Raw genomic sequence first — 23,212 nt, 5'->3', positions numbered from 1 at the left:
TGGGTAATTGCACCAAGCAATACACTGAGTGGGTGTGATGCTGTTTCCCTTCAGAGAGGAGGAATTGGATTCCAGGTTATGTTCAGTCAGAGAAAGAGAGAGCGCGATCAGTCAGAAACTGCACTTTTTTTTATTTTACTAAGAGTGAATGACTTACTGAGGTCTGAGTTTCCTCTTCTGGAGTCTCCATTGCTCCACCAGCCACTTTTGTTCAGCAAAAACTGAGCCGGATCCTCTTTTAGAGGCTCTACATGTGATGCAAGTACGCAAAGAAGTGTGACGTGACCAAAAGAACTCCCGTGAAAAGCGACCCGACACCCCAGTTTTTAGAATTAATATATAAGGCTTAGCAGGGATGGTTGTTCCATTAAACACAATTTTTTGTCCCGTTTTCACTTAGAAATGCTACTGCTTTCAGTTTAGAAACAAAATAATACAGACTGCCACTTTAAGAACCCCTGCTCTACTATGAATGAAATAGCTTTGTATTGCATCTGGACTAGACATTTTATGATAGAACAAAGGTTTTATAAAGCAAGGAGCATAATTTTATTTTGTTAAAGTGAATACACTGCTGAACTCCAGAATATTCTTTAATGATACAATGTAAAATATATTTTAACCTAAACACAATTTACTTTAACATGCAGAGTTTCCATTTGACAGACTGTCGCATTTTGGGTCGTATGAGGATTTCAGCATCTGAGAGAGAGAAACAAACAATTCTTATTAATACAAAGTTCACAAGACTGACATGTTATTGTTTATGTTAATAAGATCCTATTAAATCAATCACCTTGCTGAGGCACTGCAGACGGCCTGGGTTGCTGGAAAGAAGCCATGATACTGTTGGCGGTAGAGTTAGGGCCTGTGATCTGAAATAAAGTGAGACAGATGTAGGGAATATTAAATTTATCTTAATAGGTAGGTAAAACTTTTTTCCATCATAGCCTGATTACTAAAGAAACGTGCTGCAGAAACATCCTCTTATAAAAAACAAAACTGCTTCAACAACATAAAACTTTCTACTACATTAACAGTGTTCCATAGTTTAAAAAAGTGAAATTATATATATATATATATATATATATATATATATATATATATATATATATATATATATATATATATATATATATATATATATATTAGGATATATGAGTGCACGGTGTAAATCTGTCTTACTGGTGTCTGGCCCTGTTGAAGACCCTCCTGCCAGATTTCTGGGATGCCCTTTTCTATAAGCTGGAGCAGCTCACTGTAGTTTGTCTGTAGACTGCTGGCCAGTGTGTCAAACTGAAACAGCACCAGAGCTTTCAGAAGACTGTGGATTTCCTCTGTAGTGAAGAAAAAGCAAACACTTTAAAATCATTTAAAAAACCTTTTCTGAACCTACATCAACAAAAGCAGTGCTGCTATATGTGGAGGGCTTGGGAATACTTGGTTTATCTCTCAAAAACATATATGCACTGCCTGGCCAAAAAAAAAAAAGTCAATGTCAAAAAAAGGTCACACTCTAATATATGGTTGGACCACCTTAAGCTTTGATTGTGTCTCGCATTCGCTGTGGCATTGTTTCGATAAGCTTGACAAGATTTCCTTCAAGCCAGTGTTGCATTAATTTTTGACCAAGATCTTGCAGCATTGTAGAGTCTTACCACTGCACAAAGCAGCTCTTCTCCAGCACATCCCAAAGATTCTTAATGAGGTTAAGATCTGGACTCTGTGGTGAACAATCCATGTGTGAAAATTATGATCTCATGCTCCCTGAATCACTCTTTCACAATTCCAGCACCATGAATCCTGACATTGTCATCTTGGAATATGCCCGTGCCATCAGGGTAGAAAAAATCCAGTGATGGAATAACCTGGTCTATATTCAGTATATTCAGGTAGTCAGCTGACCTCATTCTTTCAGCACATACTGTTGCTGAACCTAAACCTGACTAACTGCAGCATCAGCCCCACATCATTTGTTTAGTTAAATCCAGTTCTTGTACAACATAAGATTCATCTGTCTGATGCTGCCACTTGTACCATGCTTCACTGTAAATGTAAACATAAAAAGAGTAGTCTGAAAGACCAGTCTAAGGACAAATGACTCAATCTAGTAAAGCTTTCATATTCAGGTGTTTATAGGAGGACGTCCATGAGGGTCCATGTTACAAAGCTAACAACATATGAGGGACCCACTATATATGTGTGTATGTATTTCTGTACAGCTATTAATCTCACCCCTCATCTTGTCAACCACATGGATGATCTGACTGAGGGCATGGAGAAGAGCGATATCCTCGAAGGGACTTCCCTCCTTCAAGCTGTGCTTCTTTCCTTCTGCTTTCCTGCGGTTCTTAGAAGATCTCCTAAAGAAAGAAAACAACAACATCAGTTAGTCTCAGACTATCAGAATGAACCACTGAGAAAAACAACTGCAAACTTTATGGTTAGGTTAACATAGTGCTGGGCCGTATATCGGTTCATAAGGTATACCAGAGGAGAATTTACAACCGGTATGCATTTTTACCATAACACCACACCACTAGAGGCGCTGCGAAGCACCGTGTAGAAGCTCATAGTGTAAAACAGCGTCGCCAAAGAAACACCAAAGCTCGCTAGATAATGCTAGCCAGTTAGCATAACAAGCTAACATACTGGAGTGACTGAGAGCTCGGAGAAAAGTTCCTTATTCAGTACAAGAAATAAAACTATAAGTAACTATAGTCCTTTTAAATTTATTAATACTGTAGCTTAAAGGATCATTTTAATGCACACTGAACTGAATGTATTTTTAACTGGAGAAACAAGGGAATTGTGGCTGGTTTTAATACTGTAATTGCTTCAAGAATAACATTGTAAATTGATATTGCCTGACTTTTGCAATAGAGCTTTTGAGAAATATTTCTTTTAAACACTTAAACATTAAGTATTTTAGGTCCATTTATAGTGCTTATGGAACTACTGTATTTAAAATATTCAGTTTAGTAAAGGAAGCCGTGTTAAAGTTGTTGGAGTATCTCTTCTTTTTAAGGTCTATTGTTTATATTGTTCAGCTGTTTTTTCTGCTAATAAAGTCTGATTTCTTCATATATTGTGTAATTTTGTTGGTAAGCAAATCCAATAGTAATCAAAGCTTTAATTTAAAGACGTATTGTTTTATATTATATGTATTCCTAACAGTAGAGTAAGTCACAAACCTATATAAAAGCCCAGTCATGCAAAATATATATATAATATATATATATATATATATATATATATATAAATAGTCATAATTGTAAAAATACTGTGATATACCGTCAGAATCTTGAAAAATACTGTGATATACATTTTTGGTCATACTGCCCAGCACTAGTACAAACTGTATGTGTATCATTTGTACATCTGTGTCGGCAATAGACGCAGTATCAATGTGTTCTTTAACTTAAGTCACAAACCTACATAAAAGCCCAGTCATGCAAAAAACTATAAATAAATCATTCTAATAAAAATACTGCTATATACTGTGAAACCGCCAGAATCTTGAAAAACAGCGTGATATACAATTTTGGTCATATTGCATAGCACTAGGCTTTAGTTTCTTTTTCTCCTTCAATAACCTGCTTTAGGAGAACATTCTATGTGCATATCTGCTGAGAAGTTTTGTGTAAAGGGCTGTGTGAGCTATGTGTGTGCTACAGCTGCAGTGTGGTAACTCACGCAGAGATGCGGGAGTTGCTTTTTGAGTATTTTGATCCAATGCGGCTGCCGGTGAGAACACTGCTGGCCTCCGAATAAAGCTCAGCATCTGCACAGTCAGGCCCATCCTCATCTTCAGAACACAGAGATCAACACATGAAACAATTAGAACAATTTACAGCAGCTCCTAATCAAACCTCTGCCCTGATATCACTTGTAGACATACAACTCAGTAGCTACTACAAATGATTTAATAACTAATATGAAACTAATATGAAGTTTGATTTGATCTATGTAGTCTTTGTAGTGTGGTCTTATGTAGATTATGTAGGTACAATAATTTACCAAGGAGCTCCAATCTAGCCTTCTCCTTCTGCTCTCGCACCACGACCAGGCGGTTCTTGTGACGTGTGAAAAGTGTCTTCTGAGACTCCAGAAAGGTCAACTGATTACTGTGAGCTAAACCAGAGAAAGAGCAGGCTCAGCATTTGAAAGAACAAATAGTTAAAAAAAGAAGAATACAATAAGAGAGTTCAAATCAGATACAAGGGATTTATACAACCTTCTAAAAGGGCAGGCTTCAGATGAGTTTCAGCTATGTCCTGTCTGCTGTAAAGGTAAATCTGAAACAGTGGAATGAGCAATAGATCATATATCCAAGCCTGAAGACCTCTATTCAACAGCAGCAGCAGCACATCACAGAAATAAATGAATCAATAAAATGTAAGAACAGACTCACTAGCCTGAGGGCTTCCTCCCATGCAGCTCCTTCTATCAGAGCAGAGATCGCCTCCTCACAGTCCTGCAAACACAGTCACATTTCACTTAGAAACATGCAGAACAGACCATCATCATCTCAGCATTATTTACTGGATCACAACAGCATCAATTACAACCTGTTTAAAAGTAATGGCTTAAAAATTAAGCTTCACAACATACAATAAAAAAAAAACTCTCCAGGAGCTCCTGTTTTCTGCAGCATTGTGTCATTTTCAGCTCTTAATACACGTGATTAATCTCATCACTCAGTTAATACTCAATGTCTGAGCTGACAGGGGAGTGGACCAGAGACTGAAACAGGAGATTTAGAGAGAATCAAAAAGAGTTGCAAGAGTTGAAAAAAGAGACTTGGAGAGGATCAGAGCTGAGGATCACAGGGAATTTAGAGAGGCCCAGTGTTAAAAAAGGGAATTTATAGAGAACCAAGGTTGAAAATCAAGGGCTTGGAGACGACTAGGAGGTGAAAAACAGAAATTACAAAGAGGACTAGAATTAAAACCAGAAAAAAAACGTAGACAGGCCTAGATTTGAAAACACAATGTAAGAGCTGAAAACGGTAAATTTCAAGATGACCAAAGATGTAAACAGGTAATTTTGAGAGGATTAGAGATGAATACAGTAATGTAGTGAATACTTAGACCGAAACGAAACTTTTACCGAGTACTGGGATTAAAACATGGAACTCAGGGATTGAAATATTAAATTAGAGAAGTGAAATCAGGATATTTACAGGTGACTACAAATGATAAAAGGTAATTGTGTGAAAATCAGAGTTGAAATCTGAGTATTTAGAGAGAACTAGAGTTAAAAACAGGGTTTTTACAGAGGACCAGAGGACCAGAGTTGAAATCAGGATATTAACAGAGGACTAGACTTGAAAAAGGTAACTGTAAGTGGATCAGTGTTGAAATCAAGGTATTTAGAGAGAACTGTAGCTGAAAAAAGGTAATTATGTGAGGATCAGAGTTGAAATCAGGGTATTTAGCGATAACTAGAGTTGACAACAAAGTATTTATAGAGAACCAGAGTTTAAAACAGGTCATTTGTGTGACGACCAGAGTTGAAATCAAGGTATTTATAAAAATAAAAAAAACTAGATTTGAAAACAGGTAATTGTGACAGAACCAGAGTTGAAATCAAGGTATTTAAAGAGAATTAGAGTTGAAAACAGGGTTTTTAGAGAGAACTAGAGTTGAAAAAAAGATAATGGCGGGAGGATCAGAGTTGAAATCAGGGTATTTAGAGAGAACTATAGTTGAAAAAGGGTAATTATGAGAGGATCAGGATTAAAAATCAGGGTATTTAGCAATAACTAGAGTTAAAAAGAAAGTATTTATAGAGAACCAGAGTTTAAAACAGGTCATTGTGAGAAGACCAGACTTAAAATCAAGGTATTTAGAGAAAACTGGAGTTGGAAATAGGATATGTACAGAGGGCTAGATTTGAAAAAACAGGTCATTCTGAGATGACCAGCGTTGAAATCAGGGTATTTAGAGAGAAATAGATATGAAAACAGGACACTGTAAGAGGACCAGAGTTGACATCAGGGTATTTAGAGAGAATTAGTGTTTAAAACAGGTAATTATGAAAAGACCAGAGTTAAAATCAGGGTATTTAGAGAAGGCTAGATTTGAAAACAGGTCATTGTGAGATGACCAGCATTGAAATCGGGGAATTCAGAGAGGACCAGAGTTAAAATCAGGATAATTACAGAGGGTTAGAGTTAAAAAGAGGTCATTGTAATTGAAGATCATGTTCAATCAAACAGGTTCTTGATCTAGTGAAGAATGGTAAAAATTAGGTATTAGTTTTTAATGGTGGACATTTGAGAATTGAGAAAACAGAACGCCAGAGTCAGGACGTGTAATGTTGATGTATAGAAAGTAACAGCAGGGTCTCCAGTACCTTAGCATACTGTTCCAACAGCACAGCAGCCTCCGCATGTCGCCTCACTTCAATAAGCTTCTCTGAAAATTAAATTAGCAACACAGCAGCTGCTTTACTGAGATTAATAACACCACAATAAGAAACAGCATTTGCATACTGTGCGTATGGAAAAGATGATCCATAATGCATTAACACCTCTGTTCTAATCTAGTCCATTCCATTAGCTGCTTCAGGTTTTGCTAATTAAATGCACTCCAAAAACTCTGATTGGGCAAATTGATCGCACAAACTACGCAAGCCATGCAATTTATTAGGAAGATGAATGACTGTGTGCATGTGTACACAAACACACACATTTTCTTTATTATAGAATTTCTCATACATCTGAAGCACTATTAGCTATTAGTAAAAATTAGTGAAGGGTCCAGTACCTGCCAGGTCTCTGGCAAGCTGTGCCAGCTGTTCAGGTGGCAGAGGGATGTGTACTGCCACAGCGAGGGCATGTCTCCAGCTTATGCAGCTGACGAAAGCCTGCAGGGCCCGGGGCATCTCTCCACAGCGCCACAGCAACAGCCCCGCCTGCTCAGCCTGCTGCTGCTCTACAAGGTGCTCTGCATAGGCCACACTCAGCATCTAGAGGACACATCACAGGAGATCAGGATCAGACACATCGCCTCGTAGCTACACAACGTCCCAAACTAGCTATTAATGATGCAAAGGAGTAAAACTACAGAAGAGTAAGACAAAATGAACAATTTACCAACATTTCTATCTTTTATGCTGACTAATCACAATTTTTTAACAAAAATATGGAGGTACTGAACATTTGGCAACCAAAGAAAGATAAAAATAAGTAATAAAAAGAATATTTTTTCTGCAGCAGTTATATACAGCTCTGCTGTATAGTGCAGTAAGTGAGGAAAGGAAGCCAGCAGGGACCCGGCAAACAGTTCTCACATTAATTAAACGAAATAAAGCATTCCCCATCACTTACCACACTTAGTACCAATGTACTCCTTTTACTACCTCTATAAGGGCTGTAACTTTCATAGTGAGCTGAAAGTTACAGCTCACAAGCTGCACAAGGCTAGTACGGTGACATCAGCTTGTTCGTTTACCTCAAATGTGATATGAGAACTGCTAAGGCAAATTCATAAATAGAACAGCACTGTTGAGGTAGCTAGTAAACTAAATGTGGCTAGAAAAGCACTGCTGAAGTAATTGATCAAAGTAGCACCGCTGAGGAAAACGTATGAGTAGAATACCACTGCTATTGGGATTTGCTGGTATGTCAGCTGAGATATTAAAAATGTTAAGTTTAAAAAAAAAAAAAAGTTCAGCCAAAGGTTTTCTTATGTTTGGTTTTGGTCCAAACTTTTCATGTCTGTGCATCTCTAAATAAACATAAGTAAACCTAAGTAAAATAGCTGAAAGCCAGAAAAATCTAGAAACTGAACACTGTATTTAATGGACCTTTAAAAGAGGAGTAACCTTGTATTGCTGGCTTTCTGCAGGGTAGAGCTGCAGAGCTTCAGTGTACAGCCTTTGATCCTTCACCAGGTTTACTACCTCAGTGAAGTGTTCCTCACCTAAGGGAGACAGGAAGAGAGAAAGAGAGAGAGAGGGAGAGGGAGAGAGAAACTGGGTTATACTATATTTATGTTTGTTTTCTGTTGCCTGAGAGCAGAGTGAGAAATCTTACCACACTTGCTGAGGTGATGCAAGGCTTTCTTGTATCTCTTCAGGTGTTTGTCGATGGTGTAGCGCTGGTAATTAGGCTCCAGGGTTTTTAGCATATTCAGAAAGGGAAGGTACTCTTTGGGGTCCTAAGAAGGTCAGAGTGAGGAAAAAAAAAGTGTGTAGGTCTAGGGCTGTCACGATACCAGAATTTTGACTTTGATAGTATCATCTGTAGTATCATGATTCTCAATACCAAAACGATACTTAGAAAAAACACAACAATAAAATTGTCTGAAACTGAAGTAATATCTGCCAGGCATGTCATACTTTCTTCTTTTGCTGTATCAGACTTCTGAAGAGCACTAGCTCTTCAAAGAGCACTTACTCTCTTAACACCTCTAACACACTAACTACTTCTAACCTCATTTCCTTCTTCCCCTCCTTCACTCCTCTATCCCTTTATTTCCCTTCGACCTCCTTTAAGCCCTATTTAAAAAATGGTTCATCTTAACTTCTATTATTTTTGTACTTGGCTATTGTAAGTCGCTTTCATCTATCTTGAAATAAAATAATAGAATGAATCTGCTTGCTAATGGACACAAGCTGAGGCTGGCAGCAAAACAATAATCCATAATAATAAATTTGATGCTGATCTTGTAAAGGCTAGAACTGCAAAGAGTTGAGAGCCATGCTGTGACTCACTTCTCAAACGATAGATGAAACTTGGTCCACGCAATGTATTGAGCTACAGCCCTGTTTAGTCTTTCTGATTCTTTGGAGGATTTATCATATTTTCTGTGTCTGTGTAGCACAGATGTAATGGTAGCCTGACTGTATGAACTTGAAGGGGTGGCAGAATTTAAGTTCTGAGTAGGAAAAATAAAGGAAAATTAATAGTGAGAACATTTATTAATGCTATGTTAATATGAACACTCATTATTCTGTTTTATTATTCATTATTTTACAGTTTTAAATAGGCCCGTGCTCAATGTAACGATCATGCAGGCTAATTTTCGATTAAGTTTTCTTATGAATTAAATAAAATCATGCCTAATTATTTGACTCTTTTGAAGCTAGTAAATGGGCTTTATACAGTATTGAAAGCATTGGACACTAAAGAACTGAATCGTTTGTCACGACGTAGTATTGAAAGAAAATTATTTGGCACACTATATTAAAATATATTAATCAAAAAATAGCTAAAAAAGAATATGTAAAATGTATCCATGCACACTAACCTTCTGTGACTTCTCTGCTACCATAAGCACCAAATCAAAATCGTAAGTTCCCAGAGAGTGTTCATACAACTCATTCACATTGACCAAGAACAAGAGATACTTCAGGGCCTCTTCAGCACTCACAGCATTCTTCTCACTCGGTGGATTCACTGAACACAAAAAAACAGTAACAAAACAGCACCAAACAGAGGTTATGCATGTACAGATACAATATATACACATTACAAAATAGATTAAAATCTAATAGGATTTTCCAAAAATCTTCTTTGATTTAAAAGCCTTTCCTCACCACGTAATTCATGGACTTTCTGTAGAGCTATTTCCAGTTCTGGTGTGGTCTTCCTCACATGTGATGTTAAAATACACAAACAAAATCTGTGTGGACAAAAAGCAAACACTGCTTTAGGGAACGGAGAATAAACTTGAGAATAAAGTTTATTAAACTATAAAAATACAAATGTAAAGCAATATGATTTACAAATAGTGATTAAGAAAGTTAACAAAATGGATACAATAAATGGCAGATTTAGGGTTAATAATAGTTTTTAAAATGTATTTCAACTATAAGGTTTAATAATCATTATTGTCCCTCTAGTGGACACTGATATAAAAAATTAGATTACACTGTTTTTTTTTTTGTATTTTAATAAAATTTTATTTTCAAAATAAGGCAAAAAACCTTCACACTTCATGTTTTTAAAATGTTTGATAAAAAAAAAAACATACTTCAGTGGATCAAGGGTTTCCATAGCTGACCGCAGAGCATCACAGATAGTGTCCACTTTCTTCTTCCCATCTGCTCCACTTGCTGAAGCTGACTGGCATGCAGCACTTGCTGGATTTGGGTACATTGTCTTGGTGGTATCATCCTCTCTAACAGGGGATAAACATAATCAAACATAATCTTACATAATCTTAACGACACATGATTTAACATTACTAAGGGTGTATATTAATACTGTTACATCGAAGTTTTTTAATTACATTTTTCATGCATCTTGGCATGTTCTCCTCCACCAGTCTTACACACTGCGTTTGGATAACTTTATGCCACTCCTGGTGCAAAAATTCTAGCAGTTCAGCTTGGTTTGATGGCTTGTGATCATCCGTCTTCCTCTTGATTATATTCGAGTGGTTTTCAATTTGGTAACATTAAAGAAAAACATCATTAAGTGGTCTCTTTTTTTCAGAGCTGTATATGTATTCATAGCTTAGCTTGTCCATGTTGACATCAAAGAGTTCATACATCCAACGCAAAGTTCACAGGCAGTAAAAAAATAAATAAATAATAAAAAAGTGAAATTTGCTTCGATATCCCACTCACTCCCCTCAAACCCCCACCAAACATCTCAAAATATACTGCGATATACTGAATTATAACCCCTGAATTGTGATACATATTGTATCACTAAAGTTCTTCCCAATGAGCCACAGTAGCCCAAACACATTACAAGGGTATTAACCCTCCTGTTATGTTACGGGTCAAATTGGCCAGTTTTAAGTTTAAAGATCTAGGAAAAATAGTTAAAAGTATTTTTTTCAGTGTGAAACTACTTCTGCTTGTCTTAAGTAATGTAATCAACATATAATATGAAAATGGTTCATCCCACATATTTGCAACCACCCCCTGCAAAAACTAAAACAAAATTGCAGTGTTATGTTTCAATGTTATGTAAAACTATTGTTTTATATGGTGTTCTTTCAAAAAGCGAGTGAATTATCCTAATTGAACCATTACCTGTCAGAGGTAAGAAACACCATTGCACTTAACATTTATAGAATAATTACTAATGGAGTTAGTGAAGAAATATTTACACTGATTGTTAGGATTTGTTTTGGTTTCAGACATCTTTTGGATAATTAAACATGCACCTGGTAGATTTAACCCCGGAACACCATTGCTGTTCCTGACAAGTGAACATAATAGGAGGGTTAAAGCAGCATTCTGTAATAAACAATAGACTTAATTAAACCAAAGACAATGGTTTAATGTAATAGATAGTAAATCATTTTCTATCTGTAATGGTGATCACTATCATTTTTAAGTAATACTAAACAATCACTTTTGTATTAGGCACTGCTGTTTTGTGTATGGTGGGACAGAGCTGGCAGTTATATCCCAGGTGTTTCACAACACCAACAATTTAACTGTGCTCCTCAGCCAATAAATACAGTGCTATCCCCGAACAAGCTGTGCTATGATAGTCAGTCCTCACAGCAGATGTTACAGACAGACTCAGAGGTGTTATGCTCACATGAGAAACTTACTTGAGCTCTGTAAGGAAAAGGTTGACGTTGTTGATGGAATCAATCTGGTTCAGAAACGTCTCTACATTTTCCAAGAACACCTACGTTAGATGAAAGATCACAGAGACACTTCAATAAGCTGTACAGACAAGAAAAATCACAATAAGAGCAAATAACTTCAAAGCTACATCACTCACTTTGGGATTGTGGTCGTAGATGAGGTTGAGGTTGATGCGCAGCTTCCTCATGCACTCAAAGGCATCTCTAAATTTCAGACTAGAACAACAAAATGAATAATAGTAATAAAAAAAGGTTTTAGGGAGAATCTAGAGAGAATGCCTTCCTTTCACAGATATTCAGTAACAACAGATATCACTCACTCATCAAGCCACTTCCTGAGTTGAGCCAGCACAAGTGCTCGATGATGGATGGTCTCTAGGTTCCCTCGGGGCATCTGGGAAATAAGAACCAGAGAATAATATTAAAGCTCATCTAAATCCATCAATGATTCATGCAAACCCACAGACACATCCAAACACTAGCTCAGAAACTAAGATCTGACTTCCTTGCAAGTGAAGTGTGTCAAATTGTAAGTTTTAAAGCCAGAGATCCTATGGCTAAACCTTAGACCAGGGGTTCCCAACTCTGATGTGCTATTCCAACAGGACAATGCTTGACCACATACAGCTGCCATCTCAAAAATTGTCCTTGAAGACATAAGATAGATGCTGTGCCATGACCAGCTGCACAATCAGATCTTTCCCCAAATGAAAATGTTGGGAATGCTATTGGACACATTATCAACTCTCAACTACTACCACAAACTCTGCAGGAACTGTGTGAGAATTTTGAACTACACAGGATGCATTATTACAGGACACTATTAGGAACATCTACAACTCCATGCCAATATGTCAGGCATATCATATTGCACATACAGCTCTGAAAAAAGATAAGAGATCACTTAAAAATTATAAGTTTTTTTTTTTAAGTCTTTGATTTTACCAAATTGAAATCCTCTGGAATATAATCAAGAGGAAGATGGATGATCACAAGCCATCAAACCAAGCTGAACTGCTTGTATTTTTTGCAGCAGGAGTGGCATAAAGTTACCTAAAAGCAGTGTGTAAGACTGGTGGAGGAGAACATGCCAAGATGTATGAAAACTGTGATTAAAAACCAGGGTTATTCCACCAAATATTGATTTCTGAACTCTTAAAACTTTATGAATATGAACTTGTTTTCTTTGCATTATTTGAGATCTGAAAGCTCTGCATCTTTTTTGTTATTTCAGCCATTTCTCATTTTCTGCAAATAAATGCTTTAAATGACAATATTTTTATTTGGAATTTGGGAGAAATGTCCGTAGTTTGTAGAACAAAACAACAATGTTCATTTTACTCAAACATTTACCCATAAATAGCAAAATCAGAGAAACTCATTCAGAAGCTAAAGTGGTCTCTTAATTTTTTTCAGCGCTGTATATTGACTTTTTATATGTGTATACAGTTGTCATCATATCACTTCCCTGTTTACCATTTTTACCTTTTGTGCCTTATAACCTTTAAGCTGTTTTATTCTATATTGTGAAAACATTTTATGATATAGTTAAGAAGTTTTTTCCCCTGAATGTAGACGTGTGTGGCAGAGACTGTTGAGGGTTAAAACCTGCAGGATGAGCCTGGTGTCCTGTGGAACCACGGTAACGATGCGAGAGCCTCTCTCTACCCGGCGTGTGCTCTCATCATTCTGAGTAGCTTCTGAACTCAGAGCAGCTTTTAGATCTGCACACAACAAGAAATCCACTGAATTCACAATCAGGCACAGAAGGCTTTCTGCAGCAGATTCTCCACATCACTGAAAACCTTATAAATAAAAAAACATGTCTATGTTGTTTAATAATATACTTGGCGAATAGTGGTCACAAACAAAGCAATACAATATCAGACATATTAATCTTACATAAAGTGACTGGAATTCAGGCATAATAATTGTATAATTGTATAATGAATACAAGCCACTGCCAAACATGCTTTTAAACTGTCAGGAGCAAGTTTCACCATTAATAACATCTATAGTCTCACCTTTGAGGGACATTGTGGCCAGGTGGAGACAGCGGCAGGTGTGAGCATGTGTGGTGAGCAGTAGGAACTCATCATAGACCACAAACGAGGAAACGTTTGAGGCCACCTACACATTTAGAAACATTTATGTTAGTGTTTTCTTGTTCCAGCACACCAATTTTAAACCTGACTAAAACAAGAGCACTAAAATTTGTATTTAAAAAGGCCATTTTCTTAAAAAGGATTTCAAAAAGCTAATTTAAATGAAGGTTCTGTTCTTTAACATGACTTTTATTGGATCTATACAGGATAGATTATGTTATTCAGAGTTCTACATACCTCAGAGTCACCAATATAGAGGTGGTAACGTTCAGTAAGACCTACTACATGCTCCTGTTGGGTGACAAAAGGTATATTTAACATTTAATACATAAATGAATGAAAAAATATATAAGATTAAAGCAAATATGTTGACTTCTACCTGTCCATTGATGGTGCACAGTGCAGTATGTACACAAGGTAGGGGAAAGTTTACAGTGTACCCAGTAGAATCCTTCCACTCTGATACAGTCACCTCTGTGGAGTCTAAACAAGAACATCATACATAACACTTACTACACCAGAACTTACATGAATTACATTCATATTACTTTGTACATGTGTTTCCATGCTTGGATATTTCAGTGATGGGTACAAATTAATAAAGCATCCATCATCTTTTCAAATAGATTATATGGAGGGTAAAAATACTAGATGAAGCCTTTCACAGAGCTCAGCATCCCCTTACCACAGTGCACTCTCCTAATCTGACCATCCTCCAGCTGCAGAGCCAGCGTGTCACTTTTAGGACTGTGGCACAGACTGATCACATGGCCTTCCACCTCGACTTTTGACCTGAATCATGCACAAAAACAACAACAGACTTGTTGCATGATTGTAAACAGCTTCACAGTATCACACAAAAGTAAGTACACTCACATTTTTGTAAAAAATTATCATGAACATTTCATGGTATTTTCATGATAATAATACTCTTGGCAATATGACAAAACACTGAATTAATATTATTAAATTATATAATTTGTAACAGATTTGATCCAGAATGTCATGATACTAAAAATGCACTTCAAATATTACTCCATATATCCAGGACTGAAGTAAAATGAATGATACTGGACATATTATTAAATGGACCAGCTGACAGCTGACTGAACACTGACTACTTTACATTGTATCAAACTGTCATATCTTCAGTGTTGTTCAAGAAAATGTATGATAAAATATTTACACAAATGTAAGGGGTGTACTCACTTTTTTTTGAGACACTGTCATTTTGTAAATTTTCACTTTTTAACAAAATGTTAATGTTTTTACATTGTATCGACGTGTCATAATGAATGGACCAATAGAAATAAATAAAAAATGAGTGGGAATAAAGTCTTCCCACTTTATTCCATTGAAAAATAAGAATAACAGGAGGTGCAATGTCACTTAAGGCAATTAAATCAAACACATCATGTTGCAGTGTTTTCATTCTAGAAGTAGATTCACAGCGCTGTCTCTGTGTCTGTGTAAGTGACAGGCTACTGCTGCCTAAGAAGCACGAGGGGGAGGGGGAGCACGAGGGGAAGTGCAGGAGTAAACACACCAAAATGAACTAATGAATGGAACAAACACAGGAACATTGGTTTAGACACCAAGAGAAATTATTAAATGTACTTGCTTTATCCATGGCATGATCAATTTGAGGCCATATCAATGGCACCATTTCACAGTTTACCAACCATTAAGAATTTAGTAAATGTGATATCAGGTTTACTGAATGTTCAGCCAATGTCAAGCGTATTGTTTTTTCTACATGGTGCATCAACAGTGGTGTCAATGTTGTTTTGCGGTCTCATGACCAGTCTATATCACAGACACAATAAAGCACAACACAGAGAACAGAAGAATTGGACTGTAATATCTGTACCTGATCTCCAGTCTGTTATCTGAGCCCTCAGTCTCAGCTGGTTTAAGGAAGAGCAGGCTTGACTGGTTTAGTCCATCTCCACCTGCCACCGCCACAAACACATCCTCCTTCAGCCACAGCAACAAACGCATGGCCAGCACCCCCTCCTGGTCTACTGCAACACTGCATGCAAGGCAAATCATAAACAATCAAATGTTGAAATTAGAGAGGACTGACCTAATAGCTCAACAATACAGTTCAAACTTTGCTTCAATGCTAATAAACTAATGTTTTCTAACCTGTATGTCTTTTGTAAGACAGATGGCTTGGAGACAACTCGAAATCCAGGTGCTCCTTTACCATTTCCAGCTGCATCTTCAGTGCCTGAAGCAAAAGATTAAATAATTATATGTGCTTTAATAAAAGCAAAAAAAAATGTAGCGAACATTTAAATAACTTAACTTTGAGATACAGTTTACATTTTGCAATGTAAAAGTATTGCAATGTAAAAATGGCAAAGTATTAAACCAAAAAAAAAAACTTTATTTTAAGTTATAGCGAGTGAACCTCGGCCGTAGATATGTAGACAACTATCAGCTGTTAATGCAGCAAGCTCATTGGTCCTCTGAGGCTGAGAGTGGAAGGTGACCATGTTGACAGCAGCAGGAAGCTGCAGCTCATAGGAACACATGGGCGGAGGAACGACACACTGACGAAACGTAGTCACTAAAACTTTATCTGTAAAATATGAGGGAAATGTAGAATGAGAAACTATGATCATGTTCTAAAATAGTTATAGAGACATCATATACAGGTGCTGGTCAACGAATTAGAATAATTTGAAATAGTGCAATCATGAAATTCTTTGAATGCATTTTTTGTGCAGAAAGCAAATCAGGTGTTCACCGCACCTGTCCTACTCGTTAGACTAATCACAGAACCCGTTACCTGGAAAAAAATTTGCTCAGCTGAGCTTTCCAAAAGGCCCATTTAGGCCATTTAACTGTGACACTGTTGTTTTATTGAATTAGAATAATGGAGAAACTGTTTCATTGAATTAGAATAAATGCTCGAATTTTTGTTTTCTGTGAAGAGTGTTCACTGTGCAGTATAAAGTCAGGGTTGAGTAGAATTTCTAAGTTGTAAAATCAATCATGGGTAAGCAGCGCGACCTCTCAACCGGAATAGTGGCTCAAATTCAAGCCCTTCGCCAACAAGGCTTGACCCAAACTAAAATTGCTGAGCAGCTCGGCATCAGCCAGTCTTCCATCTGCAAAGCTCTCAAGAAAAACTGCAGCAAGCGCACCAACTGTTCCGGCGTCCGAAAAACTTCTGCTCGCGACAACAAGCAGCTGAGAAAGATCGCAGTCAGCAACCGGTTCAAGTCCACTTCCGAGCTCACCGACTTGTGGAACAAGCAGACCGGCGCTGACGTCTCCAGATCAACCACTTACCGTCGTCTGCGCGAACTCGGCTTCAAATCTCGCGTTCCAGCAGTAAAACCGATGCTGAACAAGAAACAAATGGAGAAACGGCTGAAGTGGGCCAAAGAACACGGCGAGTGGACTGCTGAAGACTGGCAGAAAGTGGTCTTCAGTGACGAATCACGCTTCTGCATCTCCTTTGGTGACCAAGGTCCTCGTGTCTGGCGTCGTGGTGGCGAAACCTACAACCACGAGTGCGTGAAAAGATCCGTCAAGTTTCCCCAGAGCGTTATGGTCTGGGGATGCATGTCCGCTCGAGGTGTAGGGAAACTCTGCTTCCTCAAGAAGACTGTCAATGCTGCCGTATATCAAGATGTTCTGGAAACGTTCCTGATTCCGACTGTTGAGGAACAGTTTGGCGAAGAAGACTTCATATTTCAACAGGATCTTGCACCGGCTCATGCGGCAAAGTCGACCAAAGATTGGTTCACTAAAAAACAGCTTGAAGTTTTGGCATGGCCGGCCAACTCGCCTGACCTCAATGTCATTGAAAACCTTTGGGCCATCGTCAAGCGGAAAATTTGTGACAGAAAGCCTACTACGCTGGACCAACTGAAGCAGAACATCGCCACTGCCTGGGAAGCTGTGAGTGCGGAAACTTGCGACAAGCTGGTCAAATCGATGCCGCGGAGACTTCAGGCAGTCATACAAGCCAAGGGGGCAGCCACAAAATACTGAGAAAGTGATGATTGTAATTATAATAAAAATGATTCTAATTCAATGAAACGGTTTCTCCATTATTCTAATTCAATAAAACAACAGTGTCACAGTTAAATGGCCTAAATGGGCCTTTTGGAAAGCTCAGCTGAGCAAATTTTTTTCCAGGTAACGAGTTCTGTGATTAGTCTAACGAGTAGGACAGGTGCGGTGAACACCTGATTTGCTTTCTGCACAAAAAATGCATTCAAAGAATTTCATGATTGCACTATTTCAAATTATTCTAATTCGTTGACCAGCACCTGTATATGAATATATGATATTGTTACTCACCTCCATCAATCACTGCCACATTGGCATTGTCCTGAGAATCATCTCCAGGGCTGCGGTCTGTGCACCAGCCCCAGTCATAAGTGTAGCTGGCCCAGGCTCGAGTCAGCAGGTGCAGGCGTAAGGGCTTTTCTGGGTCCCAACACAAACAAGCTGGGGCCTTCAAGGGATCATTTCCAAAATGTAGGCTCTGCTTTAGGTACCAGTGGTAATTCCCAACTGTCCACAGCTGAACTGAAAGAGATAGAAGTAGCAATCATTTCAGAAAAAAAAGTTATCAATGGCTGGTTGTAAATAAACAAGAAGAAATTAAAACTTCTCTTACTGTACGTGTTGCGTTTCCCATCCTCTCCTGGGTTCATGTCTTCAAGCCAGACAGCCAGCACTGAGGAGTCACTGTTCCAAAGCAACTCCTTCACCTGGGACAGAGAGAATAATCTTAATCACTGCTGTCTCTTCACAGAAAAGAAAATTCTGCATAAACAAAACACAGCTGGTCTACTCCATATCTACAAAACATTGACAACCTTACAAAATTAACAATTTTACAAAATTTTATTTTAATGTGCAAAATTAAATTATTTTTACAGCTCTGGAAAAAAATGAATAAACCACTTCAGTTATTGAATCAGTTTATCTGTTTTTACTATTTATAGATATATGTTTGAGTAAAATGAACATTGTTGTTTTATGAACTACGAACAACATTTCTGAAACAACAAAAAAGATGCAGAGCTTTCAGACCTCAAATAATGCAAAGAAAACAAGTTCATATTCATAATTTCTGTGGTTTAAAAAAAAAAAAAAAAAAAAACATATTACACATATTAATGGCCTACCCTGGCCTTCTCCTTTGCAAAGGGCAGAGTGAAATCTCCATGAAGCAATCCATTCTTCTCCATAAACACAACACTGTGTTTGTTAGGGTGCCGTTGACTAGAGGCTATTAGGCTTCCTGAGGGTCTAAAACATGAATACACAAGCAACATGTTTTAAAAACAAGTTTCATAACTTTGCACTAAATTAACACTTACTTTAACTTGAACATCACTTCCACAGACAGCTACCATATTTTCACACCAATCTCCGAAAATCTTACTTCCAGCAAAGAGGCTGTTCAAGGCCATTGACAGCCTCACTGGTAGCCTGCAGAACGCATTCTCGGTTCCACACTCTGACTTTTCTGGCCCCTGAAACAAAACAAAACCTTACTAAAGAAGCATTCAGTAAGAAATGAGAGGGAGTGTTTGAAATAGCTACAGCAGTCCAATTTCAAAACACCACAGAGAGTTGTCTGTCCTGGCCACCCCTCCATAGACACGAAGCTCACTAGGGTTGCCAAATTGTACTGGTAGCTGCGTTAGCCTATGCCAAGCCTGTTATACTAGAAAAATCCCACTGCTCCAAAAATGCATACCCTAGAGCTGAAGTAACTACTTTACAGGTCCTAGTAATATACTGCTTAGATTAGCAGATAACATATACATCTATATTTGAGTATTTTACTGTTTTATCTTTTTGCAGCCTGATCTAGATCTCAGTTATGACATGCCTCTTACTGCTGTCAAGCGAAGCCAGTGAAGGCTGGGCAGGTGCTGCTGGTAGGAGAGGCAGAGAAACTTTCAAACTTACTGCCAATATTTACTCTTGTTTTATTCCTTCTTTGGTCACTGAGCTTTGAGACATGCCGAGGTTTTTTAGGCTGTGTAGCAGCTAAGGTTTTAGCTGAACCTGCCCGCTTGCTAGCTTCCATGCTGCAGCACCGCTGTTGTTGGGCAACCTTGAGGGTGGAGTTAGTATTGGGGAACGAGCAGCAGGCAGAGTCCAAATAGGAACGTACTGGCTGAAGCGCAGCTGACAAGATGCCAGTGCTTTAACTCAGCATGTTTCCTTAATATCTGATTATATATCCCGATCAATTTATTTTTTTACAACTGAAAATAAAATCCTTAATGCTCTTTTAAAATATTTTACACTCAACAATTTCTTTTATATGCAAGTGAGAGACCTACCAGTCTGAGGGCAGATGGCACTGACAGCAAACAGCTGTCCATCACCTCGCCATGTAATCCTTGGCCTGCGATCATCCCATGGCACAGCGGGCTGCACTTCCTTTATAACATATGAAATGCACATTTGTAATTCATAACCAAAGGAATCACTTTATTAAATAAATCAACATACATTAATATAGCATCTTATGTACTCTGATCCATTTTAAGCAAAATTATAATTATAATATAATATAATATTATTTTCATTGAATAATACATAAATGTGAGTTCGGAAGCTTAAAGACTTACTGCAGCCTTCTTCTGAGCAGCCTGCTTTCCTTCCGAGCCATGGAACTGAGTCTCCTTCTTCCCCCATCCAACTGTGATGAATTTTCCTGATACACAACAAAACAATGCAATCTACATACTGAATACGCACTGCACAACAGTTAAACAAAAAATAAAAAAAACAAAAGCATGTTAGGTTTAGATCTTAGATATAGCAGACCTTCTCCAAACTCATTCTGGTGAATGTCCACCTCGGTTATAGGCTCAAAGTCTTTGGTCATCAGGATAATTGTCTCCTGGCCTAAAAAAAAACAAACAAAAAAAAAAACAAGGTTTAATAAAGCTCAATAAAAAGCATACGCACTCCAGTGAACATAGTATTGTATATACAGTGAATGTTTACAGAGTTGCAAAAAGTTATAAGAGTATGTAAGCACAGTATGTAAACTGATCATGAGATGTTATCTCAGGGTACAGCTTGGGGCCAACCAACACCTGTGTAAGCTGTTATCTTGTGGGTGAGGTTAAACACTGGCCAGCAAAGAGACCAAAATTGTATAGCCTAATAAAAATTATAAATCACAATATAGTACATTTTCTATAAATTCAGAGATTTTTTCATGAACTAACTAATGAAAGACCTAACTTTAAGAAACATTGATAAACTGTGCAAATTGCTAATTAAACATAACATAAAATTATATTTAAAAGTATAGTAACATACTTTTGCACCCGCAATTAACAGGGCAGTATATTGTAATGCTCATGGCCGGCAGCGTTTGGCTAGAACTGTTAGTGTGCAACCACATCCGCATTAAATGCAGGAGGCCCAACCTGCACATCCCACAGGTCAGTCTAGCATTCTTTAGCCTCCATGGAATAGTCTTAACATGAAAGAGTACAGTGTGTCATTATGAACCATCACTGATCACTGATACCTACCTGTGCAAAACACCACCACCTCTTGGTCTGGACTCCAGCTCATAGCAGTCAGACCACTGTCCACTGTACCAACACACTCCAACTACCCAAACAGAGAGACATCACAGACTAAGCTCAACAGAAAAGACGTGTGTGAGACTGAACAGACAGTGAAGAGAGCAGAAAAAAGTAGTACCTGATTAGTGCTCAGGTTGTACAAAACAACATCACCACGTGAAGTGGCCACACAGACGGATTCCTGATCTGGCAGGTCCTGAATACCGACTACAACACCCTGACCATCTTCTGGCAGATAGTCTTCAGATGTCAGAGAGACCTCGTTCAACACCTAAACACAAAAATTGTCAGATTCTGCTACCCAGAATTAGGTTAAACAGACCACTAAAAGACAGACAGGCAATTAGAGAGACAGACTGCTAGAGACAGATGGCTATAGACAGCTAGATATAGACAGCTAAAGAGGCAGATGGGCAGCTAGAGACAGAAAGTTAAAGACAGCTAAGGAAACAGACAGACAAACAGCTAGAGAAACAGATGGGCAGTTACAGAAAGATGGCTAGAGAGCACTAGAGAAACAGACAGACAATTTGAGAAAGAGAAAGACAGCATTACAGCCAGCTAGAGACAGCTAAAGACAGACAGACAACTGGAAAGACAAACAAGCAACTAGAGACAGAAGGCTAGACACAGATAGACAGCTAAAATGGTCAGTTAGAGACAACCAGATAGCTAGAGAGACAGACGGGCAACCAGAGAGACAGACAGCTAGAGTTAGCTAGACAGACAGACAGGCAGCTAAAGACAAATAGCAAGTGATAGTTGGACAGACATACAGGCAGCCAGAGACAACTAAAGAGACAGATGGGCAAACAGAGAGACAGACAGCTAGAGATAGCTAAAGAGACAGACCAGCAGCTAGAGACAGCTAGATAAACAGACAAGACAGCTAGAGAAACAGACAGACGGCGACAGAAAGAGACAGACAGCCAGCCAGCCAGCGAGACAGCTAGAGACGGACAGGCAACTAGACAGACGACGAGAAACAGATAGACAGCTAGATAGCTAGAGAGACAGACAGTTTTTAATATTTAAGAATATACAGCTATTGTGAAAATATAGCAGTTAAAATATTTACAGAAACAAGACTGAGAGTTCTTTAACATATTAGCAGACAAAAAAACACACTGAGAAAAAATATCAATATTAGAAAATCAATATCAGAAGCAGTGAATCTCTGCTACACCTGGCCACAGTGTGAGCTCACCTGTCCTGTAGGGGGATCATATTCAGTGATGGAGAACTGAGAGGAGATCAGCAGAGAGCCAGTATCTGTCCTAACAGAGAAACACTGAGGAGAACCTGGACTCTGCAGCTCCACAGAGCTCAGACACTTCAGCAGCTTCAGGTTCCTCATGATGATCACCGTTCACTGTAGAGCAGAGGAGAGAGAGGCAGAGGATTAATCTAACACACATTAAACATGCTCAACAGCTTTTCTTACAGTGCTGCTCTGAGAAGCTTTCTGAACTAACATAGCTTAGCTAACCTAGCCTGCACTACAGGTTCAGGACAGAAAGGGTGATTTACCACAATCTGCGGACTTTACTGGCTAACCAAGCTAAATAACAGATAAAACATGTGCTAACAGTGCCGGTAATGACGATACCTTCTGATAAATATAACCATTAGAAGCACGAAAACAGAAGCACGCTGTCAGCTCTCAAACACACCATAGATATCCTCACTACCACAGAGTATCTACAGAGGAGAATACCCACTTCTGGGTTTCTTGAATTACAAGAGGGCGCTCGCGAGTGAGTCTAAAAATGAATCGGTTATATACTGAAAATTATATTACATATCTCAACACAGAACAATATCAAATCAGTTCAGCACTAAAGACACAATCCTAAATCCGTTCAAACCTAGTGCTGACTTTTATTTCCAGCATTCTTAAGAACTTTAAGAACTTTACGCACTCATTCACTTTACCAGC

The 23,212-nt window shown here is 38.2% G+C and overlaps 1 protein-coding gene across 1 annotated transcript; it reads right to left on the bottom strand.

Moving 5' to 3' along the window:
* Nucleotides 1-580: 580 nt before the first annotated feature.
* On the bottom strand, nt 581-22,978 carry elp1 (elongator acetyltransferase complex subunit 1). The gene is made up of 37 exons (XM_049474722.1): nt 22,883-22,978; nt 22,481-22,645; nt 21,392-21,544; nt 21,217-21,298; nt 20,495-20,575; nt 20,296-20,381; nt 20,005-20,104; nt 19,092-19,182; nt 18,832-18,955; nt 18,318-18,411; nt 17,996-18,226; nt 16,089-16,259; nt 15,821-15,905; nt 15,543-15,704; nt 14,358-14,464; nt 14,052-14,155; nt 13,910-13,963; nt 13,592-13,697; nt 13,176-13,291; nt 11,888-11,961; nt 11,705-11,783; nt 11,529-11,608; nt 9,987-10,133; nt 9,550-9,635; nt 9,261-9,409; nt 8,045-8,168; nt 7,834-7,931; nt 6,774-6,975; nt 6,361-6,422; nt 4,415-4,477; nt 4,238-4,298; nt 4,021-4,134; nt 3,697-3,808; nt 2,236-2,363; nt 1,186-1,337; nt 797-875; nt 581-702 (listed from the first exon to the last, which is right to left on the bottom strand). Exons 2-37 carry the CDS (start codon nt 22,628-22,630, stop codon nt 635-637), a joined length of 3,975 nt encoding a protein of 1,324 aa, XP_049330679.1. The 5' UTR covers nt 22,631-22,645; nt 22,883-22,978; the 3' UTR covers nt 581-634.
* Between the last annotated feature and the right edge of the window lie 234 nt (nt 22,979-23,212).

The sequence above is a fragment of the Astyanax mexicanus genome, chromosome 2 (assembly GCF_023375975.1).
Source record: "Astyanax mexicanus isolate ESR-SI-001 chromosome 2, AstMex3_surface, whole genome shotgun sequence".
Lineage (NCBI taxonomy): Eukaryota > Metazoa > Chordata > Actinopteri > Characiformes > Acestrorhamphidae > Astyanax > Astyanax mexicanus.
The sequence above is the reverse complement of the archived record's forward strand: the minus strand, read 5'-3'. Positions and strand labels throughout refer to the sequence as shown.

What these genes read in the sequence shown, in the direction of transcription:
- elp1 (XM_049474722.1), bottom strand. Translation starts at nt 22,630, where the DNA reads ATGAGGAACCTGAAGCTGCTGAAGTGTCTGAGCTCTGTGGAGCTGCAG. An exon ending in GGTGGTGGTGTTTTGCACAG is followed by an intron (nt 20,576 to 21,216) that starts GTAGGTATCAGT and finishes GTTTTTTTTTAG; the next exon opens with GCCAGGAGACAATTATCCTG. An exon ending in GTCTTACAAAAGACATACAG is followed by an intron (nt 15,705 to 15,820) that starts GTTAGAAAACAT and finishes CCTTGCATGCAG; the next exon opens with TGTTGCAGTAGACCAGGAGG.